Genomic DNA, 12,215 nt, shown 5'->3' on the forward strand with positions numbered 1-12,215 from the left:
TGATTGAAGCTGCGCAAGGAAAACCATCACGAGCATTTTACCTTGTAGGATCTTTGGGGTTGCAGGTTCTTTTCCCATCCGCACCAGCACCAGGGTGTTTCCACCGTTTCATGGCTTAGTTTGCTTGTGTTGGTAGCCTGGAGTTATGACCATGTGGATATTGCAAGTAGGAATCTCATTGTTTGCTGCTCTCCTGCACTCCTGGCAATCTGATGGCAGTGTCTACCTCTTGCACTAATTTAAGAGAGTCAATATGTGGAGGAAGGGTGCCAGGTTGGTTGCTGACACCACAAGCGAGTTGTATTTTACCATCCTAACAACCAACAAGGGGCTGGAGGGTTTGTAGCTACTCAAAGTGGGTCAGGACTTCGGTCCTATGTCTCACACAGAAATCAGGAAACACAGGCACTGAGCTGCTGTGACCTCTTAAGTGATTACAATCATAATCCATTGTGTACTTGTTTGTAACAGATCCATTTCTGTAAGCAGTTGAGTTTAATTGGGCCACAGCTGGTGTTGGCTAAGTACATGGAAAGCAGGGGGGTGAGGGGAATAGGTTTATTGACTCAACAGCTCTCTTTAAAGTGAGTTTTCACTGTTTGATGATATCTGTCTTATTTCTTGGGCTCATGGATATTTACGCGGGGCTGCTGGACTTCAGAACAGGAATTACAGTGTGGGACTTGTTATACACTTCTCCGTGACAGTCTGGGAAAAGTCACCTCTTCCCACCACGTGGATTGGTGCCTCCAGGTCAACTATGTGGCACCTTGGCACAAACCTTGGTACAGAGTCCTCCACAGCTTTGAACCACAGGCCTTTAGGTGACTACTTGTCCTTCCATAGCAACTAATCCTCTTTCAGGCTGTGCCTGTGCAGCTGGTTAAAAAATAGAACACCTTTTTTTGGTGGTGGCTGAAGAAGCAGCGATGGCATGTCTTGATTTTGTGATTAGCATCAGAACCATCGTCCCGTCTTCAGCATCTTGTGTCTCCAGGTCTGGACAGGGAAGACTCCACACAGACACACAATGTCCTCTGCACCCTCTATCCATGAACTTGAGGAAAGAACACAAGAGGGACAGAGCCTGAAGTTTTCAGAGCAATTTATTCAAGGACTGTGGTAGACCACCAACGACCTCAAGGATCTGACAGAGTTTTTTATTTTATGCCCTCTGCCTGGTGCAGTTTGGTGTGGGAGTTAACTGAGAGATACCGTCCCATGCAAGAGCTCAAAACCAGCACCCCAGAAAAGGTTAAGGACACTGAACAATAGAGAAGCCAGGCTGCAATTTTTAACTGCCTTCTCTTCTCTTCTCTTCTCTTCTCTTCTCTTCTCTTCTCTTCTCTTCTCTTCTCTTCTCTTCTCTTCTCTTCTCTTCTCTTCTCTTCTCTTCTCTTCTCTTCTCTTCTCTTCTCTTCTTCTTCCCCTCGTAATGTGATTATTTCCTCCTATCAACATAAGCGAATCTTTATCCTTGGCTCTTTCCTGTCCTACAGCTCACACTTCTGTTGCTGTCAAGTGTTCAGAACTGCAATCACAAATGCCCGAGAGGAGCTGGGGCATGAACGTGACTGTGCAGAAAACATCTATAAGGACATGTTCCCAGCCCTCCATTCATCTCCTTTGGTGAGGAAATTCTTAGCTGAACTCAAAGAAATGATGCAGTACTGCAGCAAAGAAGCTGCTTTATGGCTGCTGTCTCACAAGGTGTGCATGAGGACACGCACGGGGAGAAATGCTAAGTAAGCAGAAAGAAAGCCACCGCAGAGCATGGCGCCATCCCACAATACACTGTGATGAATTCCAGTCTTCATGATACCACTCTGTGAATTTTGTGTCATTTAGTATCTGTGATATATTTTGGCCACGCTTAGCCTCCATATCAATCACTCTGAGCATCTTCATCACTCTGTTGCACACTGAGCCTAGATTAGGACTTACAGATTGCAGTGAAGATCTCATTCATAGCTAAGTATACGGGTCCCCTCTGCAGCAATTCACTTGGTGGTGTTCCCTCGCCTTTTGTGGCTGATCTTCCGAGAAAGACTCCACAGGTGGTAATTTCAGACTTTCTGTAGTGGCAAATCCTTTGCCATGCTGATTTTCAGCTGTGGATCTGGTTGCAGTGACAGTGGCATACCTCTGCAGCTCAGAAGTGACCCTACAGTGGATGTCAGAAAGCCAAAGGTGTGGGAAATAACTGCCTGCTAAGGTAGGCAATTGCCACAGCTTTATCTGATGATTCATTTGTCAGACACTAAAAATTAATCTGCTGAGATAATAAAACCCCACAGCAAAGCTTTTACATCGGTGATTGCTTACGTACAGAGGGATGCCATCAGGACTGCTCATGTAGGTGCCTGACAACCTTTGCTGTGCCTCTTAACGGTAGCTCACAGAATACCAGGCTAAAATCCAGACATTTCCTCTTGCTCCCTAGTGAAGCTGGATGGTGAATATAAAACCAGCCAATACACAAAGTCCCTCTGATGTGCTCCTTCCCCTTTCCTCTGCTCACAGCCCTCCTATGAGCTTTCTCTGAAAATCCTTACTAAGTAAGATTAATTACTCTCCTGTGAATACATTCCCTTTCAAAACCGCTAGTGAGTGATCCCCGCTTCAGTTCAGCGTGCCGTCCCCGTTCTGCCTGGTTCGTCACGTTGAGTTAATGCTTCACTGACCAGGCTATAGACCCGCTTCCCCTCAGAAGTCGGATCTTGCATCCCCACCAAGCCTCCTGAGTGGCTGGGAGCTCGCAGGGAACACTCTCATTAACTGGGGGCCGCAAGTTCTTCGTCCTGTACCTTCTCCACAGCAGTGTGCCGTCTCATTTCGTAAATGGAAGGGGTACACAGAATCCCAGATTTGGCCTCATGAGTTGAAAAGCAGGACAAACAACTTCTCACTTAGGCCAGGCCTGGGACCACATTTCTCTGCTCTTTTTCAAATACAGTCATTTTAATCCCTCAATTGCTCTGGCTTCTGCAGCTCAAAAGCACTTTAGGGAAAGTGCTGGAAATGGAAAGAGGAAAAAGCAAGGGCACCTGTAACAGCCTTCATCTGAAAGATGTTTGTAAGGACCAGGACTGATTCACAGCACCCAGCATCCTGTAAGCATCAGCAGCACGTGGGTATCTGACACCTTTGCGTATCCTTTGAAATCTCAGATGACTCATCCGATGAGATACAAAAGGTTATATATCCATTTTCAAGATAGAGAAGCTGGGGCGCAAGGCGCTCGTCCTTGCTTTAATTCCCTGACTGAGCAGCACAAGCAGAAAGAGCTCTGGGAGAAGAGGACTCCCCACCTCCTCTGCTGGCCACCAGGCATTCAGGGCTGATGAACCATCCAGCTTTGTGAAACACAGAGTTATGTTGTCAAAGGAATAACCCAACCCAGGGTCATGTTAGGAACTGTTTGAAGACATACAAACGCAGAAAGAGGAGAATGTCTGCGTCTGACCCGGGAGAGGGAGGGGAGCCGCTGGCCAAACCGAGGACCCAAGTGAATCCCCCAAATGCAGGGCAGCAAAGTGGGGCTGGGCTTGGTGAACAGCCAGTCCAGAAACCAGCTGTGAGAGAGCCTCAGGATGAACTGTCATCGTCTAGTTACTCTATTTTAGGAAAGAGAGCAAGGAAAGTAATCTGAACGGTTCATAGTTTCAGCCAGCATCTCATGCAGCTACCATTAAAATAAAAACTTTTTTTTCCAGTGAAAGTCTGTTATAGTACTAAAATGCTGTGGAAAATGGAGACAATTTTCAATCTACAACAGGCAAAAATGCTCTGATTTCCAGCATTAGGAATGTCATTACAAGCATTTCGTCTGCTGTTAAGAATGTGTGATACATCACTGCATAAACACTGAGGAAATAAACATAGTTCAAGGGCTTACGCTGGGAGTAGTTCAATTATTAAAGCACGGTAGTGCTATTACGCCACAAACAACCATTGATGTGTCTAAAGGAGACATCTTACTGGCATGATCTGTGTTCAAGACTTCTGAAATAAATTTTATTTGGAGCATGTCATAATAGCAGTGGTTTGTAATACAACGTAGCTCTGTGTGTGTGCGTGTGTATTCTCATTTCCTTAAGTGTCACCGTTGTACGTAAGGATAAAATTTATTTGTTAACACTTATGAATATTTATAAGCAAATTTTCAATGACTATTTCACAAAGGAAGAGTTGCTCATATTCTTATTAATTAAGAAAAGGAATAACGTTGCCCTCTGAATGTTTTTGACACGCTGATACAGAGGAAAGTCAATGCAGGGCGTTTAATTCTGCCCTTGCGTACAAAGCCAGTGGGTGGAAAAAGTGAGTCCCATTGGGCCAAACAACTACTTAAATGATGTCATCTCACATCCAATACAAGTGAGTCAGATAATAGGCCAAACGCAGATCTCACTGAAGGCAGTGGGAGCAAGGGGAAAGTAGTGAGACTCATATTAGTATTGCATTCAGTGGGTGTAACTAGAGAGGCGGGAGAAAAGAATTGACTCCCACTGTGTCTTTCACCTTAATTTATACCTTCCTGGTACTTTCTTTTTTATGTGCTTCAGGAGGTCATTTCATAGAATAGCTAAAAAAATTCTTAGTTCTCCTGTAATTCAATTACACAATGCCTGCAGATGCTGGTCTCTCTTCTACCAATGAAAATACGCAGTTTTTATAAAATTTAATGATGTTGCATGGCTTAAAAATGTGCAAGAGATGAAAATTAGTCTTGATATTTTGAAGCCGATTCAACCAATTATACACTCGACACGAAGCCAAAGTGTAGGAATTCTGTTTTAGTTTTGTTTTCGCTTAGGCCAGGCTCCCCATAAGGCTCAGCACAGTGGCTCACGCTTGCAGGAGGCGGCACGTTGGAGGGCACAGGCTGGGGAAAAGTGGACCCTTCCTTCAGCCACAGTGCTGGTTTTAGCCAGTTTAACCTACTCAACAAACTCCCTGGACAAATTACTTCTAACAACTGACGAGTAATAGAAATGGAAGCAGTAATAAGAGATCTCTAGGTCCTCTTAGTCTTTCCTCATGGATTTGAAAGTATAAATAAAGAAGTTTCTTTCTGTTTTTTCTATAGCTCCACTGCATGCTGGAGTCCTCAGAGGCCTCTTGAATATTTTAGACAGTTCAATAACAATGGGTGACACACCACACCATTTTAATTAAGCTTGATGTGCACTGACCTTGAAATTGGATCAGAATATCTATTTACTGACCATGCTGTAGCTAAATTCAGCAATTGATTTTCACTAGTTAGACTGGAAATGCCACTGAACAACTCCATGTAATTTCAGTTGGTGACTGGAGGTTGTGGGGCCCTTCAGGAAGCAAAAAATGCTCTCAAGTGGGAAAAAGATTTTTAAATACTTCTATTTAACTGGCACATGGAAGGAAAACTTTGGTATCTTGACGCTGCATGCAGAGAATGTCAATAAAAAAATCTATTTTTAGGGCCTATCATTTGTGCACTCGGATCATTTCACAAGTATTGAGTTTGTCCGTGGCACTGTGACACTCTCAAAAGTCTTATGTCCAGTTTACTACTGGGAAAATTGAGGCACCAAGTAATCGAATAACTTGTCAAGATCAAACGGAAAGATGATCATGTTGCAGAATATTGAAGAGCTTTTAGTTTTCCTCTTTAACACAATGTCAGACCTCAGATTTTACGACCAAATATTCCTCTCTGCCATTGTAAATACATTTAAGGCCACTGATATTTATGAGAGTCATCAATTTAAATCTTGGGCAAACGAGATCACGGTCAGCCTTTAATCTCTTGGTTCTTTTATATAATACAGGGTATATTTCTGCAGTCTGCTATCTTTTCCTTCATCTTAGCTGGGATATTATAAAACACAGCAAATGCTATTCCCTTTTCAAATGGTCAGTAGTTGTTTTGGCTGAGTGATTTTATCTCACTCCTGTTATATGCTGCGCTTCACCGTTTTCAGGAAGAACAGAGGTAGAAAGCAGTGCTTCTTCCTTGTTTCAATCACATTTCACAGTAAAAACTACCAGGAATAGAAACTCATAAACACATTATTTTTCTCCCAGTTAGGCTCTTCTTGCAGTAGCTGTTGCACTGTTGTCGGTGGAGCTGCTCTTGATATACAGCAGTCTGAGCAGGAAGGAGATCCACTGCGTACATAAAAAGACTATGTATTCAAAGTTTGCTCGCAGAGTCTTTCTCATGTTCCTTTTCAGTCTTCATCTTGGTCGTTACCTTTCTTGTAAGTACACCTCAGTAGCATTATAGCTTTATGGTACACATGTACATGCTTCAGTTCAGGAAATGGAGCAACCTGGGGTTGCTATAAATCAGGTAGAAGGTTCATAGGCAGATCTCTGTGGGGCAAGATATTATATACAGTGGGATAAATAAGGACAGAGCTGCCCTGCTATTGCATGACGGCGTATGAAGGTTGAAATGTATTGTACAAAAAATTCTGTACACAAACAAAACCTTGGTTTGGGATTTTATTTCTTTTATTTCTTCGTGCTGATTGTTCTTCTTTGTTGGCGGCACTTAAAGCCAACACACAAGCTGCTTAACTGGCTGTTCATCTCCCAAAATGTGGCTTTCCCACATGGAGGACTTCATTTTTTAGTGGATCTGCATGGTGAGTACTGCATCCACATATGAAGAAGACAGGGACTCCAAGTGAATAAAGGAGTCGTCTCCTGACGAAACACATGGAGGAGAACTCACTCATGCTGGACTCCAGTGGAAGCAATATAGTCAACTCAATGGGAAGTGATCCTGGCATGGGATTTTTTAAGCCTCTGTCCTGAGTTGTTAGATTCAGATCCTAATCTATGAAAAACAGGATGATAAATCCAAGATCATAGTATGAAAGAATGAAACTTTTCTTGAAACACGTCCCTGTCCGCAGAGTAAAAGGTTGAATTCGGTTATCTTCTGGAGGACAATTTGGATCCAAACCAGCTCATACTGCAGACTCAGGTTTCCTGAGAAGACCAACATTGGATGAAAGTTAATCAGTTTTTATGTCCAAACCCAGTCCAAAGCAATTACCCAAAATCACTGAGAACATAAATACAGTCGGAATTCAGCTGCTGAAGTTTTCATAAGTAACATTCCATTGCAGTGGTGTAAGTTCACTTTGAGGCCCAGTCTCCTTTGCTAGCATCAAGGGTAGAGGCTGTGATTGGGCAACGTGTTATTCTTTTGCTGTTTACCGATCTGTGATTTCTTTTATATTCACTATTTCTCACAATCTCCCCAGTATCTTTCAGAGGTGAAGGCCTTAATGATTCATCATTGCCTAGAGAGAGATGCTAGAAAGAAACAACCAAATTCCCTTATCTCCCAATGGCTTGCTTCACATTCTCCATAAGGCTTCAATTCCAGTTCAGCGTTTAAACTGCCGAAGAACTACAGTTTTTGAAATATTGGTATAAGAATACGACAATTTTAACAAAAAAATAGTCAACAAGACAGATAATTAAGTTCTAGGGGAAAGAAATTGTTCATGAAAAAAGGTCAAGCTAAGCAATTAGTTTTACATAAAATAAAACTTCCTCCAGGAGGTTTTCTAAGCAAAATTTTAAAATTTGTTTCAAAACGGCTATTTTTACATTTAGAAAAATATTACAACATGCCTTAATGAGCACACCCAGACCAGAACGCGGTGGCCAGGGAAGTCCTGCTCCTGGCTGCCTTGCGGCAATCTTTCTTCTGGGCCTCTGCTCCTGGGAGAGGAGCCCTGCTCCTGCTCCTGTGCCTCTGCCGGAGGATCAGAAAAAGGAGCGGTTAAGCCAGGAAGCAGCTGCCAGCAGGGCAGCCCCAGCTCCTTCAAGATTCCTTCTTGAAGAACGTCCAGCTTCCCGGGGCTCCTTTGCCTTTCAGGACTGCCTCCCAAGGGACTCTCTCAACCAGGTCCCTAAACAGGCCAAGGTCTGCCCCGCCGTACTGCCCAAGGTCGTAGTTCTGCTAACGACACTCCTTAATTCTCCAAGAATTGACCACTCTCTCATTTCATGATTGCTACGCCCAAGATGGCCTCCAACCACCACATCACCCACCAGCCCTTCTCTGTGCACAAACAACAGGTCCAGTGGGGCACCTTCACTCGTTGGGTCCCTCGGCAACGGTGATGTGGCTCTGGTGCCTCTGACATCACAGGGGATGTGTCACAATGCCTGGAGTAGGCAAAAGAGCAACAGAGGGCAGGGCTGTGGCAGCGCAGCGTGGGCGAGCGGTGAGTGCGCACACCAGGGGGAGGCTGAAGGGGACAGGGGCCGGGGGGAATGCCAGCCCCTGAGGAGGGCTTTCACCCTGGAGGGAGTGTTCAGCCGCTCAGGGGAGCACCTTGGGCAGGGCACGCAGCCACTGCTGCGGATGGGTGCCTCCCAGCTCCCTGGCCCCCTCTCCTACCTTTCCCCAGGTCCCTGCAGATCCCGCCTCATACCCCCAACAACCATGTCCCTCCTGCCCAGCCCCACTGAGACCCGTTCTCTTCCCTCTTCTGCAGGTCTCAGCTGCCATTGTCTCCCTTGCCCTACTTTCGCTGAGAATTGTGCAGAACTCACTGCAGCTGTGTGAAGAGCTGCATGCAGCCACGCACAGGCTCATGCAGCACCTCGCACAGCAGCGGAGCTGAAAGATGACTCAGATGCTGCTGGATCATGAGATGGCCCAGGATCAGAACATGGTGACCAGGAATCTCCTGCTCCTGGCCACCCTGAAGCAATGGTTCTTCTGGGCCTTTGCTCTTGGGGTAGGAGCCCTACTCTTGCTCCTGTGCCTCTGCTGGAGGACCAGAAAAAGAAGGTGTAATCTGGGGAGCATCTGCTATGAGGAGGAAGAGGTGGAGAAGGACGAAGAGGAGGAGGAGGAGGAGGAGGAAGAAGAGTTGGAAGAAGACAGTGATGACAACTCTGGTGACATCTCATCTCTGGCCAGATGTGTGTCCTATCACATCCAGTGGCCAGTGCGGTACATGGATGACAAGTGCAAGGTTGTGGAGGAGCTGGTAGATGAGCTTCTTAGTGCCTGCCACAGACTCTCCAGGAATAACTTCAACCTATTGCTGCAGCCAGCCATTGGGGTGGGCTGTGTCTATGAAGGGTGGAGTGCCCAGGAGGACAATGTCGTCTACCGCCTGCTCGTGCCCCTACAGCCTCCCCCCGGGCATGCCTTCTGCTTGGAGCAAGGCACCACGAAGGAGATGCTGACCAGCAACTCCTGCCTCCGTGTGCAGCTACAGTGCATGTGCATGAGAGAGTGGTTGGTGGAGGACGTACTATGCTTCCTCCACCACAGCAAGGATGAACTGAAACATCAGGGCCCCAGCCTCCTCAACACCCTTTGCACCAACTCGTACTTAGACATCGAGAAAACCACCTCCTGGTTCCAGTTGTTGGTGAAAGACGCATGGCAGCTCATGCCTCTGTCACACTGCTGTCAACTGACAGTGCTGCCTACTACACACTCCTGCAAGCTCAAGCTGAAGAATGGGCAGGTATCCCTGAACACTGAGCTGATTTTTGGGGTGTCTCCAGGTGACTCAGACTGCTTCCTGATCCTTGAGTAGGACACCCCGTGGATTCCTGCATTTCAATCCCATTTTGCCCTGTGGAGTTCATGAGTGACCGCAGCCGGGTGAAGAGCTGCATGCGGCCACGCACAGGCTCGTGCAGCTCCTCGCACAGCAGCTGAGCTGGACGATGACTCAGCTGCTGCCGGATCTAGAGCAGACCCAGGATGGGAACGCGGCGGCCAGGAAAGTCCTGCTCTCGGCTGCCTTGCAGCAATCTTTCGTCTGGGCCTCTGCTCCTGCAGGAGGAGCCCTTTCCACAACCCCTGGCAGCAGTTGCACCGCCTTTAACTCTCCCACCATTGCCTCTGGGCCCTCCCGAGCTTCCTCAGCCACTCAGAGACAGCTGCTGGCTGCTGGCGACTCTCTCCACGTCCCTGGCTTTTCCCTGGTTTAGAAAACCCCCCTGTACCCTGCCAGCCTCTGCTCTGCTGTGGAACGTGCCCGCACGGAGCTGGTCTCCTCAGCGGGTGACCGCCCGCGGCCGCTAGGCCACGGTGTCTGCGGGCCTGCCCAGGCCCCCTCAGCCGCTCTGTGGCAGCACCAGGGGGTTACCAGCTCTCCAGCCCTCTCAGCCCACAGCAGGCACCTTCCCGGCCTTTCCCACTCTCTCCCAACAGCTCAGATTTCTGATTAAGTGCCAGATTGAAGAAGGTGGAAGCCCTGAAGGCAACCAAACAGCTGTTAGTGAAGAAATTCGCTCTATGAGTGAAGCTAGATGCACGCTTAAGTGCGTGCACTAGCTCTGGCTATTCGGCTGCCACAGTTGCTGGGTAATTAATGACATCTTTGTATGGGAGGCTACAGAACACCCTGTGGCTTTCCGCACGTCAGCCCTGGCTTGCCCTGCGGAGTGCTTTACTGACTGTCTTAAGCTGCACCACCCTCACTGAAAATAAACTGATGCTGGGATAAAATCTGAGCATGACCTGTCTTTTTTTATCTAAAACTGACAAGAGACAAAGACCACACTCCTGGATCTGCAGTTCAGCCAGATTAATATTGTAATTAGTTTTTCATCTCGCACCTTCCTGCTTTAGGTCCCCTGCTTCTTTCACTTGTATTCTTTGGGGCAAGGAGCTCTGCAGCGCTTCCCTCTGCTCTTGCTGGCCTAGGGAGCGTGTGCCCAGTTGGGGATACCATGTGTGGTGTCCTTTTGGGACGGTGTCCTTCTGGGAGCCTTCCTGGCTCCCTTAGCAGCTAGTCTGGCGGGTTCGGCCTCAGACGGCAACAACGAACCACGTGCGGCTGGCTCGGGCCTTCCCGGTGCGGGAAGAACCGGAAGAAAAAGGCAAAGCTCTTGGGTTGAGACAAAGGCGGTTTAACAGACCAGCAAAGGGCACGAGGAAACGCCACCAGTAACACGGACAGAGGAACACAGGAACGCGATTACGGAACCGCCGCTCCCCGCCCGGAGCCGGGACGCCCCAGCCGGCTCCAAGCGGCGACTTCCCGCCCCCTCCCCCGGCAGCTCCGGGTGGGCACGGCTCCCAGGGCGTGGGATACCAGGGAGAACTAACCCTGTCCCCGCCGGAACCAGGGCCGGCAGCTGCTTACACGGCAGGGAGGAGCGTCGGGGAGATGCTGGAAAGCAGAGCTCCCCTCCCAGACGCTTGCTCTTTGACCTTACCTGATGAGCCTTTTTTTGTGGTAATAATGCTAAGGATCTAAATTAAAAACAAACAAACAAATGAAACCAAACAAAAACTAATGGGGGGGTGAAACCTTGTCATTAATTAGCATATCCATTTATAGCTGAGAATCCTAGGCCGCGGGGTCACTAGCAGGCGCGCGGCTCCATTTCACCCATGACGCTTTCCCTCTTTATCTGTTCAGCATCTCGGTCGGCGATTCTAGCTTTGGGGATCATTAATAAATGCCAGCAGTGAAGAAACGGGAAGAGAAACTATGAGGCCAACAATGCAACAAAGTACAGTCTGGGGTTTGAACCAGATTTCATTTTTCCCCTTGAAGAAGTGATTTCTCTGCCTCCCCAGTGCTGTGTGTTTGCAGTTGCTGTGATGATGCTGCAGTTATGTCAGAACCAGGACAATTGCATAATCTATCAAATTGAATGTAAACTGTCTCTTGGTGACAGCTGCCCAGTAATAATAAGGTTTCCCTCAGAAGCCAGGAGAATAATCCAACCTTTATTACCAATGGCAATAAGGAAAAGCACGGCTCAGCTCTGCAAGTCTGGGTCACCAAACTAGGAGGAAAAATTTCAAGCGTTCCCCAAAAATAAAATATCCCTTCTAATACAAGCACAGAGATTGCAGGCCTGGTAATCCATTCACACTGTGGTTTTTTCAAAGTTATTTTAGAACTTTAATGCTCAATAGAGATTGACCTGTGTGAACTACGTTAAAAACTTCTGAAGTGCAGTGGAAGACAGGAATGCAGACTGAACAACAATTCTTCTTTTAAGTGGCATCTTCAGTGCACTTTATTGACTTTTAGGCCCTTATGGCTTCCAAGATTCAATTTCCTCCAGCATGTGTTTGTGTTAGAGTGATATATTTGAAAAGGAAGGCTGTGTTAAAGCTAGTGCCATCTCTGAGCACCTCAGTTTTAGGAAAATATGAAATTATACAGGCACAGTTCAATCCAGTGGATTTATAAGGAATATTGGCCTGA

The 12,215-nt window shown here is 47.1% G+C and overlaps 1 protein-coding gene across 1 annotated transcript; it reads left to right on the plus strand.

The window, feature by feature from the left end:
* The first annotated feature begins 8,177 nt into the window (after positions 1-8,177).
* Positions 8,178-9,575, plus strand: LOC128916223 (inositol 1,4,5-trisphosphate receptor-interacting protein-like 1). Its single transcript, XM_054217594.1, is given in 2 exon segments — positions 8,178-8,240; positions 8,514-9,575. Coding segments are annotated over 2 exon segments (1,125 nt in total).
* The last annotated feature ends 2,640 nt before the right edge of the window (positions 9,576-12,215 follow it).

This window comes from Rissa tridactyla, chromosome 11, assembly GCF_028500815.1.
Source record: "Rissa tridactyla isolate bRisTri1 chromosome 11, bRisTri1.patW.cur.20221130, whole genome shotgun sequence".
NCBI lineage: Eukaryota > Metazoa > Chordata > Aves > Charadriiformes > Laridae > Rissa > Rissa tridactyla.